The sequence below is a fragment of the Strix uralensis genome, chromosome 17 (assembly GCF_047716275.1).
Source record: "Strix uralensis isolate ZFMK-TIS-50842 chromosome 17, bStrUra1, whole genome shotgun sequence".
NCBI lineage: Eukaryota > Metazoa > Chordata > Aves > Strigiformes > Strigidae > Strix > Strix uralensis.
Window position 1 is genome coordinate 8,304,616 of NC_133988.1, and position 23,449 is coordinate 8,328,064.

At 42.5% G+C, this 23,449-nt stretch overlaps 1 protein-coding gene across 1 annotated transcript in view; it reads right to left on the reverse strand.

Annotated features, from left to right (window-relative positions):
* Positions 1–2,544: 2,544 nt before the first annotated feature.
* The window catches only part of PPIL2 (peptidylprolyl isomerase like 2), a 71,324-nt gene continuing 50,419 nt past the window's right edge, over positions 2,545–23,449 (reverse strand). Inside the window, exons 15-20 of the mRNA XM_074887072.1 lie at positions 19,403–19,520; positions 16,701–16,757; positions 6,533–6,605; positions 6,308–6,370; positions 5,687–5,826; positions 2,545–3,972 (exon numbers count right to left, since the gene is read on the reverse strand). Of these exons, the coding sequence (XP_074743173.1) occupies positions 3,879–3,972; positions 5,687–5,826; positions 6,308–6,370; positions 6,533–6,605; positions 16,701–16,757; positions 19,403–19,520 (545 nt within the window). The 3' untranslated portion in view covers positions 2,545–3,878. The remainder of the gene's footprint in view (positions 3,973–5,686; positions 5,827–6,307; positions 6,371–6,532; positions 6,606–16,700; positions 16,758–19,402; positions 19,521–23,449) is intronic.

A 23,449-nucleotide genomic window follows, 5' to 3' on the forward strand; every position in this document is an offset into this window, starting at 1 on the left:
TCTGCTTCTGGTGCCAACAGCATTCCAACAGCAGCTGGGATGTCTTCCCTGTGCCCACCATTCAGGCTCAAGAGGATATGACAGACAAATCCTGGAGCAGTACCTGGTAGAGGTGTGTTCTCTGTGGTTTTTAATTCACAAGAAGTAGTAAATTGGAGTAAGTTCAGCACAGATGGAAAGTGAGCCAAGCTGTGCTGGACTGAATTCTGCATGCACTTCTCTGCTCCACCCCACTGAGCCCCTCACCCTTACAGCTGAGGTGGCTTGGGCTCTGGGGAACACTCATTGCTTGGTTCCTGTCTTGAAAGGAGCTGGAGGGAGAAGCAGGATTTTCTTGGAGACCTTGAAACACAGTTTGACTACTCACAATTCATGGCCCCACGTGATATAGGGACCACTATGATCTACCACATGATGCTGAAGCAGAGCAATTGGTTATACATGCTCCTGCTTCCAAGAGAGTGGGTTGTAGCAATTCAAACCAGTGGGGAACAGGCAAAATTAAACTGAACAACAGTATTTTGGGATTTTTCTCTTGGTAAATATGGAAACACAGTTGCAGCTATTTAGCTTGAAAACTATTCAATCAGTGCTGTTGCCCACACAGACAATACTATGGTCCTTGAGGGGCCAGGCTGAATGCACACCAGAAAAAGCAGAGGTGAGCTGAGTCTCCTGCAAGACCCACGTCTTTGTGTGACTGTATGGAAACAAGCAGTCACAGCTGCCAGCCCCACCACATGCCACCACCTTCTCGAGGGTGTTTCGTGCTTGTGGTGTTCACTGCTACAGTGCCAGATCTCGGGAAACAATGAATTTACTGGTCACCCAGCACCTCCACCTTTCAGCAAAATGGCTCAGGCATGGAGCAATGCAAAGTAAGAGAGCACTGGTGTTATTCTAGTCAAGGCTAGACAAATGCTACTTCAGCCTCTAAAATCCTACTTTTTCTCTTGCTTTTACTGGAAAAGTGTCAAAGACAAAGAATGTAAAAATGTGCTTACAAATAGCACAGCTGTTCCCAGGAGTGTGCTCCTGTAGTAAGGCTGCACAATTCCTGCTTATCCCTCCAGCCACGGCAAGAGCTGCTTTGGGTATTGCTTTACCGCACCGTCCTTGCTGGAGAACTAAGAGATGAAAGAAGCAGAAAAGGTATCAGCAAAGCCTCCTTCCTCCCCTTTTACAACTCAGATAGTGGTAACTCTGCAAGTCACCCAGCAAAGAGCCACGTTTTGTAAAAATGAGGGCTACAGCACACTGCCCTGCTCTCTGGGCACCTACCTCGTGCCCCTGTCAATACAGCTCACCATTTTCCCTGTGTCACGTTGTCCTTGTGCTTCTGCCAACCAGAAGAAAATCTGAAGTTAAAAAAATTTTACCACGTATGCAGACGTACAGGTGTGGGAGGGAGCAGAGAGGTGGGAATTCAGAAGAAAAATTAGTTGCAGGGTCTGGCTGCCAGAGCACCAATGGTGCTCGCTGCCCTGCAGTGGATCTCGGTGCAAACCCCAGCATGGCTGCTGGCTCAGCACACGGCCTCGGCCAAACGGCCTGACCTCCGCACCCCACTGCGACACCCCGGGGACGGCCCAGAGCCAGCATCTCCCAGCCCAGGAGGTACCGACAGCAGCAGGGAGCACCAGCACCAGCCCAAGAACTGGATTCAGGTCCAGCAGTGAATGCAGGCTGAAGAGCTTCACCCCTGCCTAGAGCAAAACTAAAAGGCTTATGCTCAGCACTTCCTAGAAGCCAGGAAATTGCTCCTTCTTTTGTGTCTGATGTTATGGTGGGAAACTGTAATGAAAGAGGCAGTGCAAAGGCAGTGCTTGGAAGGGCAGCAGGCCTGTCGGTGCTTTGCAGGGCAGTGGTTCTTCGTGGACTGCAGTGAGCGCTGCCAAAAAGCTGGAGTAGAAAGGGAAAGTGGATAGTTATCTCTGCAGCCTGCTGTTGCAAGAGGAAACTGTCCCTTATATCAATCTGCAGCAAGGGCTCTTGCTGAAATAGGAGTCCTTGTCACACCTCTGCTGCCTTCCTTGTAATCAAAAGCTCCTTTCTTTCATAGTAATCTCCATTTTAATCTAGTACAGAAAAACATTTTACTCTTACGGATTTCATTAAACTGCCTATTCCAGCTCTAGCAACACTGTGAACTTGATGACTTAAAAACATTCTGAAGCAGCAGTTAGGTGGAAGGTATCAATAGCAATTTATCAGGAAAAGGCCAGCCCAGGAGAAGCAAGAGGTTTCAATAAGACACAAGAAATGCAGCTTCAGGAAAGTTCCATCATATCCCCCATTCCAGGAATCAAACACATTATTTCAAACTTATACGCTGCAAAATGTTGCAAAACAAAAACCCCCTATTATTCTTTCAGACCAGTTTAAACTTCCTATGATTTAACAAAGATGTAATCATATCCGCAAAGATCCCGGAGTTCCTTCTGAGCATCTTAAAAAGTAGGAATGAATCATTTCCTTGTATGACAATCAACTTTGCAATGCCATGATCTTGGAAATGACAGTTGAACAGTCAAAGGCAAGCACTCAAAAGAAAATAAAAGCATTTAATGCAAAACATTTTACCAAAAGTTATTACAGCAATTTCATATAAATGGAGTCTTCTCTTAAAACATGAAACCACCGATATAAATGTATTGTTACAAAGCTGATTACAAAACGATCTCCTCAGCCACACAGAGAGGTAGGGAGGGTATTTCTGTCATCTGAAAACACCCAAGATAAACCAAAAAATAATGTTCAGGATCTAGCCTGCTACATCTAAGTGATGGTAACACACATACAGCTTTGGATTAAAACTTCACAGGCTGATATATCTTTACCCCATAAGGCCTTTATTAAGCTTCCTAATAATTTGTGGGTATGCAATGGAAACATCTGAGATGCCTGTCAGCTATATTATATGGTTTTCCCTAATGATGGGAGGACTGATGTCGGGAAAGACTAGTGTGTGTTGCCCTGCGAGGAGCAGGCTTTCGGGATGGTTTAAAAAAAAAAAAGAAAAGAAAAGAAAAAAAGAAAAAAGTTGTTTCTATTCCTGCTCAATTGCTCCAGGCTGTACTTTCTGAGACCTGAGGACAGGTTTGAGAAGTGGTGCCCCTCTGGCTGCCCAGTGGCTCAGGGAAGGCCAGCCACTGGGAGAAACAATTGGTGTGGCTACCCCAGGCTCCTCATCTGGATTCGCTGCTTCCCAGGCTGTCAGAGACTTAAACGGGTACAGAGAGAGCTCATTTTGGAGTGAGCGAGGCCCTACGGAGACTGACAGCAGTCAGTCCAGCCAGCATCCTGGCAGGCCCGCAAAGAGCAAGAGACAGAATTGGTCCTTGTTGAGAGCTAGCAAAAGGCAGCTGAAGGAAGGGCAGGACAGGCTGGAGCCCTCTCCCCCCCTCCGCAAAGCGCTACAGCAGCACGGGCACTTCCTCAGCACATTAATTCATTCCTTCATTTGACAGACTTGGCTTGTCTGGAAACGATTACCTGTGAAAGGAGCTCTTTCACCAACGTAGCTATTCACTGAAGTAGCGTCCTGCAAGGCTGGGCTCTGCCTGGTCTGCTGCCAGCCAAGCAGAGAAAGGCTCCGGCTAATCCCCAGCGGAGATGGGCTGCCTGCTCCCCGCTTAGCAAAACAACAACAAAAAGGCCTTCGAGGAAGATGCAGTGGGGGGAACACAGCTCTCTAGAAAACAAAGCCACATTAACCAGCCTTAACAAAGCAACAGTTTTCTTTTCTTCCCCAGTGGAAGGGCAGGCTGGTGCCTTCCCTCCCCAGGACAGACTGTCTTTCGGGCTCTTCGGGGACACGTGGGAGGACGCCTTTTCTTTTTTTGCTGTGCTGCTCCAGTGCTAGGCTCCCCGCGCTGCTACCAGGAGCTGAAGTCCCCGAAGCCTGTACTCTTTTTCTCTTTCTTCGCAGCTGTGCTGGTTGAAGGCCCATCATCTTCCACACTGCGCTTCCTAGAGCCAAAATGAAAACAACTCTCAGGGACTATTTACTGTTCGGTGGGACAAGGGCAGCTGGATGCTTTTCCTCTCCCAGCAACACCTGTATCAGAGCCAGCCCATCCCTTATCGATCAGAGAGGAGTGCAAGCTCCATGCCAGCATGGGGACCACAGGGGGCTGGGGGCCTCTGGCATACCCAAAAAGAGGGAGAGTAGGTCAGTCTGTGGGGATAAGTCGAGTCAGGCTTCGAACACTTCCAGGAACGTGTTTGAAACCCAACAAGTTCTCTGGGCCAGAGCTGAAGAATTAACAGCTGTACTTTTCCAGCACAGTCATGATGAAAATGTGAGCCACAAGTTCTCTCCCCACCTTCTCACCTGCATTTGTGGCAGCAAAAGGATTTATGGGGAATTAGGTGTAAAGCAGCTGGGCAAGGTTTTCAGCTCCTTTCCTGTTTCTTGAGCACAGCCTGTTGCCGTCGTTGCTGCTATTCTCAACCTCTCTTGAGCAGAGTTTGCAACCCCATGAAAACACTATGCAGCCAGCTCACATACTGTGGTTTTACTGTCAGGTATCAGTAGGTGACAGGGAGAACCCTGAACCTGCCAAGGTGCTGCTATGGCCCAAACTCCCAGTTTCAAGGCTGTGATGAGGGAAGGACTAAGAAAGGAAAGTCTTTTCTATGGTACTTGGCCCTTTCCAGAGAGCTGCAAATTCTGCTTGGGTTTCCTCTGTAAATACAGTGCAGAATGGCAGCAATTTTAAGCTGAACATAATATTTAAGGGACAAGCAATATTTTGTAATTGAAACACTTAACTGACACACCAAACTGACCTACACAGGCTAACACATTTTTGTTCTCAGTTATGCAAATGCCTCTAAGTCACGCAGGCACATACAAGCTGATTAAATAGCTGTCCAGATCTGTGTATGCATAAATACACACCTTTATGCAGCAGACAGACAACAGCATTTTTGTAAATGCTTTCAGAGAAGTCTGCAAAAAATCAAGTGCAAGGCATTTATTTTAATCTATCCAAAACTCATGCAAAGCTGCCACTCAGGTGGGATTCTGTACTGTCCTTAGGAAAGCAAGCGATGCTGCCAATGCCAACAGGTTTACAAAGGGTGTCTGGGAGAGGATGCTGTAGGACAAGCCTGTACAACCAGACAGGCTCCCTGGAGCTACTTGCCAGACGCCCTGTGCTCCCACAGCAAGCCTGGGAACCTGCTCCCCTTTCTGGCTATTTCAGTTGTGCTGGTACAACCGTTCATGTGGCTGAACAGGGAACCAGATCAGCAGATTGATATGGGCTTAAGGCAACTATTTTGTGCAGGGCAGAAGCTGCTAAAAGAGAAACAGCTGTGGGACCATGGCCTTCAGGTATAGCTGCAGAAGAGGAAAAGAATAAAAGATAGTGTAGGAAGTGACACAGTACAAGGGCTTCTGAGTTGTGGCAGTGTATCCACAGTTCTGAAGTCAGCACATGCTGTTAAAGACTAACTTGGTCACATTCAAGCGCTAAAAGAAAAGCTCAGTTAGCTTGTAATCTTGAAAAACAACAGAAGTAGAGGGAACTCTTGACTGTTAGGACTGCATGAAGGAGTCTTTGCAAAGCCTGCTGGCACAAACCAAACATCTGAGCAATGGCACTGGACAGGGTCAGCGTCCAGCAGGAAAGGCAAGTAAAACACCCAACAAAGATCAGATGGGCAGGGAACTCACGCTGCAGCCATGTTAATGTATTTTCCAATCCCTTGCCGGTAAGTTTTAGGAGTCTGGACCTCTTTCTTTGGTGGGACCACCTCAGCTTTTGTTTTGGCTGCTTCTTCTTCTAGCTGGACCTTCTCTCTTTCTGCAGCAACCTGTGGGAAGCAAAGAGTGCAGTCTGTTGCAAAAGCTAGTCCAGTGTAAGGAGAAAATGTCTACAATTCTTTGAAGCTTTAAAGCACTCTAAAACAGCAATCAGCATTGCTATGATTACAGGGCAGGCAGTAGGAGACAGACCTCAAGGGCCACTACAAACAGGCTGTCTGCAGCCATTATAACAAAACTCCTCTCTTCTCACCTGCAGCTACCCATAGCTACTCCGGGCATTTGGGAAGGAAGCCATCATAAGCGTGATGGACTGGGAGCCGTGCCAGACTCAGTTACAAGACCTCTCCGCTGAAAGAGTGGCGGTGATCCTGGCACACAAGGTAATGCTGAATGGCAGCTGTTTAATCTTAGCTTGCAACCATATGGGCCAGGGGGCTGCCCATGTTCAGAGAAAAGGCATTAGGTTACACAGTTCTCCAAAGAAGAGCTCTGGCCTTTCAGAAAAACTAACCAACCAGCTATCCTCACCTGGGCATCTGCCTCTTCATACGGATCAACAAAAACAGTTGTTGTCTGAATTCGTATTTCCTCCTGGGAGCAGAAGAGAAAAAGAGCAAATCAATCTGCTGATCAAATTGCACCATCTCCCCCAAGTCTTGTTTTCAGAGAAGCATCACTGGGGTGAACTGCAGCGCCACGTGAGGCCATATGTGTTCACTCTCTCCTGCACGGCCCCTGGTGCATTGCACGTACCTTGGGACGGTCTGTTTTTGGGTCACTTTCCACATTCTCCATAGCAGTCAGAGTCTCAAAGCCACCAACCACCCTAAAAAAGGAAAGACACAGTTTCCAGCTGTCACAACACACTCAAAATATTCATACACTGTTACATGTAGTATATCTAATAAATGCCCATTACTCTAGCAGATTTTTAAACCATCGTGTTTGGGAGAAGGGGAATCAGCAACTGTATTTGGAAGACCTAAGATAACATCATTCAGTGCGGAAGGTAAGAATTTTTTCTCAAATTGGGGATTTGAATTTAAAATTAAACAGAACATGGAAAAGTCAAACACTCAGAGGAAAAGAAAAGCCATTTGTTGAAAATCCCGGTAGCCACACAAACCAGCAAGATGGAGAAGAAGCAGCTGTGGACAGCTGTCTGTGCAAGGCACAAACCCATTTCAAAATGGGTTCACTTGCTAATGCTACATCCATAAATTTGGAGCTCATTTGTTACTCCCATGAGCTTTGAAAAACCAACCAACAGACTTGGTCAAGAAAGCAAATGTTTTCATTAACTTCAGATTTTTTAACTTTTTTTTTTTTTAATTGTATATCAGACCGAAGGGTGTTATTAGGAAGAAAGGTAACTGTAACTACGGCACTACTGGAGAGAGGTGACAGAGCTGTCCATAACACCACCAGTAATGCAGAAACTGCAGGATCCTGTGGAAGTGCATCACGACCATGAGCTTGTGAGAGCTCTGGAAAAGCAGCAGAGCATCAAGTCACAGCCACAGGATAACACCAGGACACTTTTCACCACAGTTTTTATTTAGGAGGACATTAGATCCTTGACCTCTCATTCTTCAAGTCAACATATCCAAATACTTACTTGAAAATGTCTAAGAAAGGCTGAAGACTTTCTGGACTGTTGCATGTTCATTTTCAAAAAAAAGTGTGGAACAATGGGAAAGTTCCAGAAAAGGATAAATGGGGTGACCCAGATAATTATAAGGCTGTCATCCTGGCATCTATCCCAGCAAAATAATGGAATAGCGGAGACAGGACATGATTAAGAAAGAAAGGAAATAAGTAACGGCAATCAACAAGGTTTTGTGGAAAACAGAGTCTGTCAAACAACCTTCTATCTTTGAGACAACAGATGTGGTTAACAGGGATAACAGCATCCATGGAACAGACTTCTGGAAGGCGGCTGATATTTTGATTGAGAAACCAGAACTATATGAAGTGAACACAGCACACATTAAATAAAAAATGGGCTGACAGGTGTCAAAATCTAATTTTAAATAAGAAGCACTGAGTCAGTCTGTTTCCAGAGGGGTCCTGCTGGGATCAGATCTTGGTTCCAGGGTATTTAACACTTTCATCCACATCATCATCCTCAATTAAATTTAAAAAAAGCTATACATAGAAGAACAGTAAATAAAGATGAAGACAGGCTGTTGATACTGAGCGATCCAGATCCCTTAGAAAAGCAGGCTGTAGCTGGACAACATCTGTTTTAATAGAGCCAAGCCACATGGCCAGGAACCAAAAATACAGCCCATATTAATGGCTGTGGGACAATAAGAAACAGCCGTAATTCTCAAAACCCCTGCTTCCCCTGCCAGGGAAGTTTGGGGCCAGGAGATCAGCAGCAAGTGCAGGAGCTGGCCATTGAGGAGCCCAGGGCTGCCCATGGCATGGAGCAACCGGAGAGCCAGCAATCCTACAGCCTTTGCAGGGTGGCAGCTGCTGGGATTACTGGGACTGCTGCACCAAGACAGGTAGGCTGTCAAGGCCTGGGCAGACAAAATTGAGGAAAATCAAATTAAATGAAACTGATGTAAAAAAAAAAAAAAAAAATCAAAGTGGTGGAATATGTAGAGTGTTTTATCACCTAACTCTGCTTTCATATCAAAGAAATAAGCCATACCTCAATCAAAAAACACACATCATATTCACATTCACCTTTATACACTTCTCCTAGGATATCTCACTCTTGCAGGTGTTTCACAGCCAGGCAGCCCTCTCCAGTCCCGGCATGACAGTCTGCAATGGGCCAGCACCAGGATAGCCCCTGGCTGTCACCTGCGATGGGCTCAGCTGATGCAATCGAGAAATACACCTCCTCCTACCACTCCACACCACACTATTTACATCCTTCACGCACTCCTCCCAAGAGCCACGCTAACCAAACGAAACGGGCTGACCCTGTGGTTTGAGAAGCAAGTGGGTCCTTCTCAGTCGACAGCCCTTGTCCTTAGTGTGGCACCACTGCCCCTTGCTGCTGCGCCACGGGCTGGGACAGGCACTAAACACAAGCAAAAAGGCAGACCCCATCACAGAAGATATGCAAGTCAGAGAGGGTGCTGCTCAGCACCTGCCCCGAGCAGAGCCATCCTTGCTAACATTTCGTTGCTGCTGCACTGCTCCAATCTTCTCCCCTGTACTCCCCAAGGGCCTGTCGATATTCTGTAATCAAGTTGTGACTTTTAAGAGCAATTAAAAAACATGTATGCAGGCTAGAACAGCCTCATTCATTTGCAACTGGAGGTAGAATGCTGGGGAAAGCTGCACAGGGCTTGAAGACCCTGCATGAACTTCGGAAAGTTCATAACAAAAACTCAATTTTAAAATCCTCCTCTAGGCCAATATCAGATTCACTTATAATACTGATGATTAACACACAGCCTAAGATATATTCACTGTATTTTAATGGCCCCTAAAGGAAACTTCTGATTTAATATTGGAGGATTTTCTAGGCAACAGCTCCACTCATTATCTGCTCGTATGTTTTCATTTAATTAGGTTCTGATAATTTGAAATAGCCAAATCAGCTATGCACTGGCAATCTCAACCGAGTAATCCCTTAGCCCGTAGCTAGACCTCCCACAATATTAGTCCTAATGCATTTTGGCGATGCTCAGGAATCTTCAGTCGCTATGCTAATTAAACTTTATTGGGAACACTTTGTCACTTGTACATTTTAAAAGACTGTGATAGACGTGGCATTCACAGGTCATCAGTAAATGACCTAAATAGTCTATTTTGACATGATTATAAAGAGCTAAGGGGGAAGAAGACAAAGTTGTTATGCCTGCAGAGCATGTAATTGTCTTTTTTTCTTAGCTTCATGCCTCTAAAATGGAAAATTGCTCTTTTATACTCCTTCATTCACTAACATTTTGCACAGAGAGTATCTTTATGGATATTACAGAGTCAGCACAGTGAGCTCTCAATATAGGTTTATGTCTTCAGACATTGCCATATTAACAATAAAAAATAAAAATTAATTTGAATACAAACCACCAGCTCAGAGAAGAGAGCTCTGACCAGAGGAACTGGAAATATTTTACTAGTCACTTTTGTTCAGGGAGCACTTGGAAGCTTTGTCAAGGATCAGGCCCAGCTGAGGCTGGTGTTTCATCAGTAATAATTAAAATCAAAAAAAGACAAGATCTGATTGCAAACATCACCTGTCCAGTAAAAACTGAACTACACACTCATCAGGGCAGTCATGCAAAAAAAGTGTATATTCCAACATAAGGTCTCAAACTGTAAAGGGTTTTGCAAACTTTCCTCCGATCTGTGCAAGCAGAGAGGCAATGTACATGCAGACTCTGGAAACATTACATGTTGTTATTGTTAAATCCCCTGATGTTACATTGCAGCACTAAAATCAGTTTGATGGGATATACTGTGTCTAAGTCCATGCACTGGCACCCCTTACAGTAATTGCTCCTCACAGAAAGCGGAAACAAACACACCAGAGTAGTTTTGGGGATTCTTTGCTTGTCCCACAACCCATATTTTGGGTGTAAGAAAGAAAAGCTCACAGCCATCTTGCCAAGAAAAAAGCCCATACAAGTTATATGTAGAAAAGACTATCAGATCAGTACATTAAAGTATTTAAAAAAACCTCTGAAGAGAGTGACACTACTTAATATTATTCTAATTTTCAACTAACTTTGAACAAAAAGAGATAAAATCTGTTCTATGAATAAATCTGAGTCTCAGCATAAGGAACTCTGTACCTAATTTTCATTACAACAAAATGCAAACTCTAGAGGTTCAGATGAATAACCCTTTATACTCTTCACATGTTCTAAGTGCACATGTTACACAGAGGGTGACACAGCCTTTCTCATGCAACATCACTTGTGCTAAGTTGGGAGCACAGCAGGAAGGGAAGGCAGAAGGGCAGAAACAAGTTTAACCTTTTCCACTGTTTCTGGCTCTATTCCTTTTAGAAGATGCCACACATGCTTTGTCCTAAATTGACGAAGTGAGGTTTAAACAGATGTTCAGATGACACCCTACAGTGAAAAGGACCTTCAAGACACCATTTACATTAGAACAACCAGTGAAACCAAGAGTTTGCTGTGTACTTCCAGTAGATGCTGAACAGAGAAATGATGATCTCAACTATATATTTAGCTCAGCATCCCTGAGACAGCTTGTTGTATTTTTAGAGGAGCTTGATAAATGTTGCATTACATTTAGGCATGGACGACAAGGTAGGTACATTTAGGTTTTCTTCTGTTAGCATAGTAATGAAAACAAAAATGTGCCCTTGTTTATGCAATTCTGTTTTCTTGAAAAATGAACTAAGTTAGCACTGGAAATCTTTGCATTTCAAATTTAGAGATGTTATTTAAAATCTTACTTCCTGTTAAGGCTCCTTTATGCAAACTAGTAACCTTGCTTCATAACCACTGCCAATGTCTTTGCATGAAGTGAAATATCTGGAGCAAGCTCTATCCATTGCAATATGCCAATGAAAGTCTTGCTGCTACATTAGTTAGTGCTGCTCCCAAAGAAAACTGCAACTCCCTAGCAGTCTCACAGACATTCACACATGGACTTCCTATTTCTCATATTTTTGTTTAGAAGAATTATAGGAATTAAGCTTTATGCAATGCTGGGGATGGCAGTGGCCCAAGACGATAGTTTCCTGGTCAGAAGATGATATAAGAACAATGTCTGGGCTTTTTTTAAAAAAAGCTTTAAACTAGAAACAGAAACCAGAAAGAAACGTTGTTTTGTAAACACATTCTGCCCTCAAGGTTATTTTTATAAAAAGGAGTACATACATTTATATACACACAGAGAGAGAACAATACATACATGTACAAACACGTATACTCAGGACAAAATGTTTTCTACGTATACACCCAATCTGAAATGGAGCAAGCAATTCGAACTTGCAACAAGGATGCAGTCAAAACATCTCCATCTCTAATAAGGGCTTAATCTAGCAGGCGAGACACAGTAATGAAGGGTGCTGAAAAAATAAAAAAACTTGGAAAAAGCATTTTGAAACGAGACTCAACAAATGAACCTGGCATGTAAGGACTTCTCTGCTTTGGCACAGGTTCCTCTTCAGAGCTCATACAACTGTTTTGGAAATGATAGCAGCCCTCGTGCAGCTCTGACAGCCTAGTCCTTGTGTGCTACACAAAATCACAGCCACGGCTTCCACAGGGAGGCCTGGTTTATTTTCCCACCTTGCTCTTCACTCCTATCCTGGTGCCTGGGGAGCAGATTGCAGTGCAAAATTAGGTCAGGCTCCCAACACAGATTCAATAACAGAATCAGCTCTTCTGCTGTCACACAACTTCTCCCTTCTTCAGGTTTATTAAAGCAGAAGAGCAACAAGAGTTTCCCAGCTTAGAAGCCATTAGGGTTCACTGTTTCAAATCATACAGGAATGTTACAAGTGGAAACAGACACCGTGTGTTACTTAACCATACCTGAGTAACTGAATAATGCCTCGTACTTGTTTTATGTAGCTAGTTACTTTAGAGGACAAGAGTTACTCTCATTGCCCCACTGCACTGAATTACAGTAGCAATCATTAAACAGGTTAAGGAATACTTACTACAGGGTGATACTTATCCAGGGAAAGAAACTATCTTCCACAAAAGCATCTGACAAGGGGAGGAGGGAAGAAAAGAGAAGACTAAGCTGAGTACATGTCAGCCACTGACTGATGCCTCCAATTTGACCAAGTTTGAGGTTTCCCAAACCACCTTGTTCATTATTTCCAGGAACACGGGAATTGAAGAATGAGCGGCAGAAACCTCAAGAGATAGTTAAAAGTTATCTGTGTAAGTAGATACATGCAGCCACGTACAAAAGGGAAAACTGTCCTCCATATACTCATCTCCTGTCTCAGTTGCCACATCCTGTTCTCCATTCTTGACAAACACAGGTGATGCTCTAATAAACACACAGATCATTTCCAGCTTTGCCATCTGACCACAACATTTTTCTCTCCACTTCCTCTACTGCACTTCTTTTTATCACATCACATACCTCCAACCTGCCCTCACTTTCAAGCCCATCATGCCCTGCTTGTCCTAAATCTCATCTAAAATTCAGAAGACAGCATTTCTCTCCTCATGCCAATCAGCATGGCTCGATCATCTTCCACTGTTATTTTAAACATGCAATTTTTTATGTGTCCCTTTAGCTTTGGAACAGGCTACCCCAAAACATCCACAAAGCCATTTCATTTCTCCTAGGGTTTCCTTTTTCCTTGGTTCTGAAGAAAGTGCAAACTGCCAGTGGAAGGTAGGCTGAAAAGGGTCACTATTGTGACTTCCCTGTTTTATGCAGTTTCTTTTCTACTTATCCAGCTCTCTGGGACAGAGATTATGTTTCTATTTTTGCTTATAAAGGACAAATGTACCAGGTCTCTGATCCACACAAGCTGTGAGCCATTGGAGCAATAAATAATATAATAGCAACATGGATGGGATATGCTTGCATCTAAATTTCATGAAGCACACAAGACAGGAACGTGAGCCTATACTGGTGTTTGGGCTGTAACATCCCTGTAGGTCATGCAGCTCACACAACAGCTGAACTCCCAGTTATAGCATGGGTAAGAGGGAACTCCCACACACACAGCCCACGACAGCAGCAGTCCTCCATGGACCGTCCCCATGCAGCAGTCCCCTGAAAATACTTTTCATCCACTCTGTGCAGAGCAAATGCATGTTGGTTGGTTTACATTACTTGAGTTTCTAAATTAAACCTCTTACCAGCAAGCTAGAAGCCAACAAAAGCCACCAGTTAGTTTTCATGTTAATTACAGCATTCTCTAAGTCAGGAGAAATGGTAATTACTAGAAATCGTAATTACTAATTTAATCTCTGCAGCTCTGCTGGAGCAGGAAATCCATGCAGCCTGCAACACACCTCCAAGGGAAGGCATTCTTCTCGCATTCTCTGCCTTTGTTTCTGCTCCCCATCCATGACAACTTATCTCCTTTACTTTCAGTAACATCTGTCCTCATTATTGCCACGGTGGGCAGCACAATCGTGACAAGATGCCTTTCCTGTCCTCCAGCCACAATCTTCTCCTGAGACTTGAAAATTCCAGTACACCAAGCCAGACACGTGCCACCTCTTCACAGTCCCACTGTCTGCAGCTGGTGTGTTTTCCAAAGATACTTAACAGCCAAACATCCAACATTAATAGCTGCTATCATGCAAAAATTGTTTTTCAAACCAGTGGGGTCATGAATAAGATGCAACTCCAGAGAAGGAACTTTTCAATGTTCCATCCCACACAGGACAAAAAGAGAAAGGGGTGCGGAATAGTTGCACTTTCACTCTTTTTTGTTCTCCAAAGTATGGAAAGCCTGCTGAAAAGTTTTATACAAATTACAGAAAGGTCAGATTCTGCTCTCCAAGATACATACATGACACTCAGTAACATGAACCAGAGCCACATAGAAATAACTGAGGGTACAGTTGAGATCAGAGTATTTAGGTTTTTATATTAACTGAAATAAGTAATCCTCAAATCTATACGAAAGTCACAACAGGCCAGCAAGCATCCAATTAAGACAATCAAATTTAACATTCATGAAAACAAAGAATTCTGATTTTATATGTTCATTCTATTCTTAAATCTAGATATTATTCCTAGATATGCTTCCCAGATATTATTGTGCTATACAGTCTAAGATCAGATACAGTCAACAAATCCTGGAAACACCCAGGATCTAAAATAGCAAATTGAAGCTGGAGTTTCACTAGAGATATAATCTCTGGAGTCTTTTGGCTTTTATGGCTTTTAAAAAACAAATGCAGGTAAAAACAGCTGAAGGATTTTGATGACATATAGATCTTAAGAGCTGCACTCAACAGCCTGTTATATTAAATTTGTAGGTAAATGCAATTATTCAAGTATTAAAATTGTAGATTAATATAGAGTGACTGGAATGCACCTATCCCAGCATCTTCATTTTTTACATTATTTGAATTAATCTTCATTTACATGCAAGAGAGTCCAGAGTAACATTCACCTGCTCTGTGTTCATATGAAGACGTCACTCAGTTTTCATACAGGAAGCCAAATCTGATTCTAAACCGGTATTTTTAGAAAGTTTTTCCTTTGTATTTCAGCTAAGAATATTTGCAGTGCTGAGAAAGCAGCACCACTTCTTTACTCTGGCAACTAAGTTCAGGTTTCTGTAGCAGCAAGGACAGTTAAAAACTTAAGACAGTCTTTGCTAAAACTGCATGAATCTCTGCTATATACACTTAACCAGATTTACTTGGACTGAAGTAATTCCTCTCTAAGGGGCAACATACAGTGTGAAACATCATTTGAGCTATTTTGCTCATAAGGCACTTTAGACGTTACGCACGATGTGAAGGCTTTTGGGAACACACTCCCTTACACCGCAGTAAGCTCAGCTACTCTCTAAACTCTTTCCTAGTGAATTATAGTAAAAGTGGAGCACACTGGGGAAATGCAGCAAAGACACTGGAGGACTATACAGGCGGCTCACTGAAGCCATGTTGCATCCAGAACTGAAGAACAGTCACATTTTCAGCTGAGCTGTCCTAACCCAAATAATATTTGATGAGGCAGCAAGCTCAGGTTAACAGCATTACCGTATGGGATTTAATGGGATTTTTTAAAGGAGGACTCAAATTGTTGTAGCTTAAATGAAATAGTCTTAAGATAGGGGTAGTGTAACTCCTCCAAGAATATACTTGCTCTCAGCTTTTAGTATTAGAATTTGCTTTATTTATCTGCTTTCACCAAATGACAAGGGAACTTTAAATTTTTCTATGACAGACCTGAGAAAGGAATTGCAGGATCAGTATTGGAACTAACAGCACTAAAATAATTGTTTAAAATGAAGCTAGTTACTGCCTCAAGAACTCACAGGCATAGAAGATGGATTAAATGTATCATTTTCATTGTACAGCACAATTGTATGACATCCAATTAAAGTAAACAGCACATGCATTTCTTTTCAATTGCTGCCTTTCAAACAGATAAAACTATGAAAAGAATAAAAAATAAATCTTCATTTAAAAAAGACTGTAAAATCCCCAGGAACTACCAATGAAGCAGGCTAGTGAAACTCCCCTTCCTGCCATTTGCACTGAGGGTTTTGCTAGAACAGCTATGAATGACTTGGTAAATACCATGTACCTGCAACAGAGGAAGCAAAAAACAAACTAACATAAAGATTTTGGTCTATCTTCTGTAGTAAATAACTTGATCTTTACCATGTGAGGGCTTGACTGGAAAAGTCTTCTGGAAGAGACTTCTTTATAAAGAATGAAGTTCCCTTGCTGTCTTGGCATCGGTAATATCTTAATATATATACACATAAACATGTATGTATCTACACACACACACAGACATACAAATTTTATACTGACAATAACTGTCAGGAATAAAAGAAAAGAAGAATAAAATAAACATCGAATAAAAGCAGCCAAAAGACCCAGCCTATGCAGAAGCTCTATGTTCTATACCATGATGAAGAGCAGCCCTGTCATGACTAATTTCCTGGTTGACAGCTCATAAGAGGATGAAAGCAGTGTTGAAGAGGTAATCTCTCATGTCCCAGAAATTAGCATGCACAAATATTAACATGGTTGGTTGCAGGACGATGATTACTTTGTTCATGACTCCCTGGAGGGCCACCCACAGAAGGGAAGTAAGGCAACTTACAGTGATGGAAGGAGGAAAAAAGGGCACAGTCTGATGACTGACATGATGTTGGCCACCTACTCATGACCAGGAGAACTGGATTGTGAGCTAGGATTTTGCTCCAGTTCAGTTGCAAGAGTCACTAGATTCTTCTCTTTAGGCGTCAGACACACAGGAGAGAATGTCTGCTATACTGCTGCTCATAACATCCTTCTCTTACCTTCCAAAAACTGTATGCTTCTTGTCCAGATATGCACAAGAGCGGAATGTGATGAAGCTGGAAAGAATAAAAACATAACAGTTAGCATATTATCTCATTGACACTCAACAACAGCCAGTAATGCTTAAAAACAGAAAGTGTATGCAAAAGCTCTCTGAGAGAAGACAAGCCCCTCTCCCTCTCTGGCTTTTCTCTCGGAGGCCCACTGACCAAAGATCCTTTAACTCCTCTGTTCTGTGGGTTTCATCTTGGATTTCTGGAGTTTTGACTTCTCATCTTTACACCTTACTAACATCCCTAAACAGTACTCTAAGCGTGGTGACTTGCACAAAGTCCAAAATTAATCTGAGCATCTTCCTCCTTGGCCATGCAGGCCCTGGGAAGCCCATGAAGGACAGGGAGATGTGCATCCTGCTTGGGAATTACATTTCATGTGCATGGTTGGGAGCTTGTATCCAGCAAATATAGTTTTATAACACCACAGCCTCTGCCAGTGTAAACTTCTATCTTTAAGATATTTACTTTTTCATTTCTCTTCCATTAAATTGGCCTGTCAGTGACCCCTTTCTCCTCTGGACAGAGCAAATTTGTGCTTCAGACACAAACATGACAGAAGAATACTTTAAAGTGTCAGAAGTAATGAAACCTGTGAAACTTGGATTTTTAATTTTTAATGAATTGGACTTTTAATTTTGGGGGTTGCATTTTAAACTTAAACCTGGGAACTAAAATAACAAATCCAAATCCACCTTTACTACTACAACTTTTCTCGAAAGCTTAATGCTTCTTTAGAAGACTTGGACTATGAGCGTATGAGACAGAGGTTTCCACGCTGTGGTCTGCAGACCACGATGGCCCATTTTGGCTGGACACGCAGTGCTGGCTCTCCTCCCTGTCTCCATCTGTTACACTACAGTAGAGACAGCTAAAAATATATAAGCATTCCAAAGGCACTTTTCCATATAAGCAACAGTCTCAGGAAGTTATATGATTGCAAATAGGAGAGGCTGCAATCTACCAGACAATCTATTAAGACACAGCTTGCCCTAGGAAAGCTTTGAGATGCTGAGCAGAATGCAAACTCCTACACAGGGCAAACACTACAACTTAGCCTCGTGCAGGGGTTCTTCGCACCACTTTATTCCCAGATATCCAATACTTAAGATTATCAAGTGGTCAGTTATGTAGCATTGTAATAAAAAAATCTGAGCAGTAGCAAATATACAGAGAAAGCTTCTCATCCATCACCGTAGTCAAATAAAATTAAGGACAATGGAATTAACATAACTCAGGATGATCCCTGAGGAGAAGTCCTGAGCATTATTTGAGCATCACCTTGCACAGGGGACCCAGTTCACTCTGCACTGCAGTGCCTATCACCTATGGGGAGAGCTATCCACCCAGTTCCTAAGGTCACAACAGTTGCCAGATGTGTCTAAACACTGCCTAGGAAGCTTTATAAATATGGGCAGCTGGAGCCTCTCAAGGACTTCACATATAAAGGAATTTCATATTTCATTTGCAAATTTTAGGGAAACATATGATCACATTTACAGCAGCAGATGATGTGACTCAATATGGCACATCGCTCATGAACTATCTCTAGAAATGTCTGTTTCTAGAATCCCCCTTTTTTTTTTTTTTTTTTTAAAAAAAAGCCTCTACTTTCCCCTAATTTAGCACCTGAGTGCTGGCAATAGCATTCAATTCCAAAATAAGCTCTACAGCAACTCGATCCTGCAAACTGCCCAACACGTGCTGAGCCTTAAGTACGTGAGTAAGCCTATTAAAGGCCCTGAGACAAGCACTTGTGTCTAATTAAAGCTAACCACAGTACTGCATAGTTTACAAGCCCTAATAATACTTCGCATCATGAAGACCAACACCAAGAACCCCCTCCTTCCCTCCCTCCCCACTCCCAACACACAGTACTGTACACACACACTCACTCTCTTTCCAGGGGCTCTCAATAAAAGTATAACTTTTTTCTATTACAGTACTTAAGGAGCAGCCAATCGTTGGCTCAAAGTGACACAGAACATTTTCAAAAGTCTGCAGGCAAACAATATTGATGTTACACATAAAGAAGGTTATTACAGCTTCAGTATATTTAAATTTCATTTGTTGTTCTTCCTGCTTCTTCATTCATCTTTTCCTCATTTTAGTCCTCATTCTGTTTTTGTACATTGAGAACCAAGTCATTCTCAATCCCACATTCTGCACTCTGCCACGTCGGGGTTCTACACATTTCAACAGTGCAGAATTGTTCTCATTTATTTAAAATCAAGTGAGTAAAAAGAAGCAATATTTCCACAGAGTATATGTTTCATTTCATTAAGCCCTTTCATAAAGTTCAATACAGGGCCAAATTTAAACAGAGTGGAGAGGTGTAATGCTCTTACAGGGATAACACTGGGGGGACACTGATAAAAATGAACAAAAACTTCAGGTCATAAAAACAGAAAAGTCAAATTAATGACAATATAATAAACCTACAGGTCTTCTTGCTGTGCGTCACTTTGATTTTAGCTCGGGTAACAGCAGCTGTAGCTACCCTGATTTCAATATGCAGCACTCGACAGAACATTTCACTTGATTGAACTTTAAAGAGTAGCTTGCAAAATGTCATTTGTTTTCTGAACAGAGTAAGACACAATGTCTAGAGGGAAACAATAAAACACAAAAAGCAAGTGACTACTTACAACTGTGATTTGTTTGTGTTGGGTCCTGAATTGGCCATACTAAGAACACCACGTCCAGTGTGGGACAAATTGGGCTTAAATTCATCTTTGAAAGGTTTTCCCCAGTAAGATTCTCCTCCTTAAAAGAGAAAAGATGACAGAAGAAATGTTTGTTTTCATTAGTTTCTCATTATATTTTATAACAGGCATTGACGTTAAATTCAAGGTTTCTGGCGCTTCTGATCACTATGTGAATAATACATTCTTACCTCATCCTTATCACTAGGCTAGCATCTGAGCATGCACTTGAAATCAGATGTTTGTAACTGGCAACACAATTCTGTGTCCCCACACTATCAACTGCAACAGACCAGACTGTTTATCAGCAGCATTATATATTGTGTGCTGAAGAACTGTCAAGGATTTAATTTCTTACTGCTGGTCCACCGTAATTTTTCTTTTTTGAGACATTAAATCTTTAAAGTGTCTTCCTGACAAAACATAGAGCAAAGAATTATTATTTTAATTGCACTTTTAATATAGCATTGCTTCTGGAAATAAAATATCAGGGAGACGAAATACGTTCATAGAATCAACTAAGAATAGGAGCTATAGGCTTAATACACTCAAATGCTTCCTGGCTAAACAATGAAGAATTATGATATATATTCCTCCAAAATAAAAGGCAAAAATTAGATATTTGGACTAGATACCTGAATGATGTAAACATTTAAACGCAATGAAGTCAAAAGGATGATAAAACTTTGCACAAGCCATGAACTCAGCCCTCCAAAACTGATTTCTTTTCTGTGTCTGTGGATAGAACAAGGGTCTGGGAGACCTCTCCTCCTGGTTGTCATTTTTACATTATTTATGACAGATCTGACATTTTCATTTGCACTTTCCTCCAGGATCATTCTTAATAAGAAAAACGAAGGCCAAGATGAGTCATAGTTTTACAGTCAACTCCGTAATCTTGTTTGACAAACCATGAAAAAATATTTCACCTTAGGATAGCATTAAAAATAAACCAAACAAAACTATCCAAACAGGCAGCAAGACTGGTCCATCTGCAGAACTGGCTCAAGATTCCTCTAGAGTAACTTGTGTCACTTGTGAAGCAGGAGGTTAGTAAAGGATCTGTAGTGCTCAACAGCAATTCACACATGTAGTACAGAAAAGCAATTGGATGATATGGCTACACAGGCAAGTAGAGATAAAACTGAGGAAGAATACAGGCTCCTACTGAAAACCTTATGCAGAATATCACAAGAGTGCATCAAATGAGAAAAGAGTTTCAGAGGATACCATGAAAACAAAGCGTTACAGGTGGACGGCTGCGAGTGGAACTAAGTAAGCGAGAAATTTTGGAAGAAACCAACCCACTTAAAAACCCAATTAATCATGTTCAAAAGACCTATTAATAGAGTTGAGTGTTGCCTGCTCTGCAATTTGACAAGAGCAACAAAAGGGGACAAACCCTGTAGGATTTTCTGTAATCAGGAGCAGAGGAGGAGTGATTACTTCAGCAATCTTTGGCTATTGAATATTCTAAGGTCAGCTAAATTACATCAGCTTGATCCCATGTGCCAATCTCTTCCAGTAGTGGGTGAAAGGGATATGCTACAGCTGCAGCCCACTCTACTGTCTTGAAGATGGATTCAAAACCCAGCTATTCCAGCCAAACCCAAAGTGTTCAACCTATTAGAAAATGTCTTACCAGAAGCCAGTAATTTTCTTTGCTAATGAATCTCCCTAGATTACTTCTGCGGTGCCTTAGTTACCTGCCTCATTCAGAAAAACAAAGTTCTTGTAGGTTAGTAAATAAACAAGTTACACTCAGAATATAGCAAGGCTCCATGCCAACAAGTGCTGCCCAAACCCAGAAACACACCTGCAAAGCCTGCAGACCCACCGCCCATCAACAGCACCATGCCCTGTGCACCACTTCTCTTTCCTTTTTTGCCTTTCACATTTTTCACCTTTCCACCTTGATCTGGCCTGGCGGGGCAGCATCGGGGACATACTCTCTGCCACACCACCATGCTGCTGCAGTGCCATTGCTTCAGGCCCTGCATTTCTGCTCTCCGCCATGGCCAGAGTAACAAACTTCACTTGGGCTTCTCTTAGAGAAAGACATAATTTTTCTTCAAAGGACCTCTTGAAGGAACTCCTAATTATCTGTAAAGCAGATGCACTTGCTATGAGTCCTAACCTAAAGGAGTGTTCGCTGTCGAGAAATTTTCAGATGATATGCAAACATGACCACATCCCATTGAGATGGTACACAGCAGTAAGTGGCCAAACCCTTGAGTCTGTTGCACCCTTCATATGCTTTCAGCTGATGCTGAATTACAGCACTGTCAAGCTGCTGAAAGAGGCTGGAATCAACCCTGAAGCCTTTGCTGGTCAGAAAAATAATTCAAAAGGAAAGAGAAAAATTGTGAATGACAGAGACACTCTCTCTTTTTGACATAACAAGTAACCAGACCCAAGAGCTTGCAGACAGGAGCAATGAGCCATGGTCTTCAGGTTTTGGAATATTTATTTTTGTATGATTTCATTTCAGATCATACACTGCAGGTCAGAATTAATCTCATATGTATGAAGGCTAACTTTGGTTCATTCCAGTTCTCTGGAAATAAGTGCTAATATTTTAGTAGATAGTTACAGCATAAGATCCAGTCCCTGCCTCCCTCTCTGTCTGCCATACAGCTGTTTCCAAGGCTAATTCTGTCTGCCGGGAGCTGCAGGCAAGAACAGAGAATGGCCTGTGCAGCATTCGCCTAAAAGGCCAGACGTTCCTATAAAGGACATAGCTGAAGTGTCTGTGGAGGCCTGGCAGCACGGACTGGCAAGAGGCAGTGGAGACACTGCAAAGGCAGCGAGACAGCAGTAGAGGAACTGTTTGGGGTTTTTCATTATTTTTTAAAGAAAAAACCCCAAATTTTAAATTTAAGAATACTTTAAAAAAAACCCAAAACCAACCAAAACCACCCCCGCCCCCCATGTATTCTCCTTAAATCAAAAATAGCCTGAATGTGTTGTTTGTCAAACTCCTGCTAACCTCTGGAATCATTCCAGGCTTCAAGTATCTGCTTGAAGCAGGACCAGACAGAGCAAGCCAGAAGATGGTGAGTTAAATGTATACATTTTTTTCATTACTGAAAACCAGAATCACCATCTCTCTGAAGATTAAGTACAGATCCCTCATTAGTCTACTGCCATGACAGCAAAATGCTCAGCCAGGGGGCTCTGGAACAGGGATTTTAGATCCTTACATTTTGCTCTCTATGGTAGAGTTCAATGTAAACTTGGAAAAATTACTCACAGGCTCCAAACCTACTACTAGTAACTAGGAGGCATTCGGAAGTACCTAGAAGATTTTACTGTGCTTATTCTCAACGCAGTTTGGAGGTGTAGCTGTGCCGCCTTCCTCATTTTCTGAAAGCAGAATGGATGCAGACAGACAGAGGAGGTGGGACCATCACACTGTCTAGCTCTAGCCCTCTCATGTTACACTCCTGGTATATGCCATAAAGAGAGGAGGCTCCTCCTTATATTCCCAAATCCTCATCTGAGAGCAGACAGATCACTGCTCACTATATATGGAATCACGATGATGCAAAAACCTCACCCCGAAGCTGACGTACCAGCCTACAAGCAAAGCCCATGGAAAACAAGAATTGACTCTGGGTGTTAGATTCACAGCGGGCAGCACTGCCTGTCACTTCACCTTCCTCTCAGCTTACTCCCTGATAAGATTATCTTCTGTCACAGTGGAACTGTGTGCCTACTGGACGTGCAAATGTTTCTGAGATCCTATTACAAAAAGTGCTGGAAAAAAATTCTGTGCTAAAAATCAAGGGGGTTCACGTGGCAGCAGCCATGGCCTCACACAGATGTTGCCACTGGCTGGACTGGTCCTGGGAGTGCGAAAGGGAGCGGTACTTAAAACCCTGCACGTGGGGGTATCCTGTTTGCACAAAGTTAGAAATGTGCTTGGGATCGGTCATGGAAATACACTGGCCTTCTAACTTCATTTAACCTGTGCAACGACAAAGCATT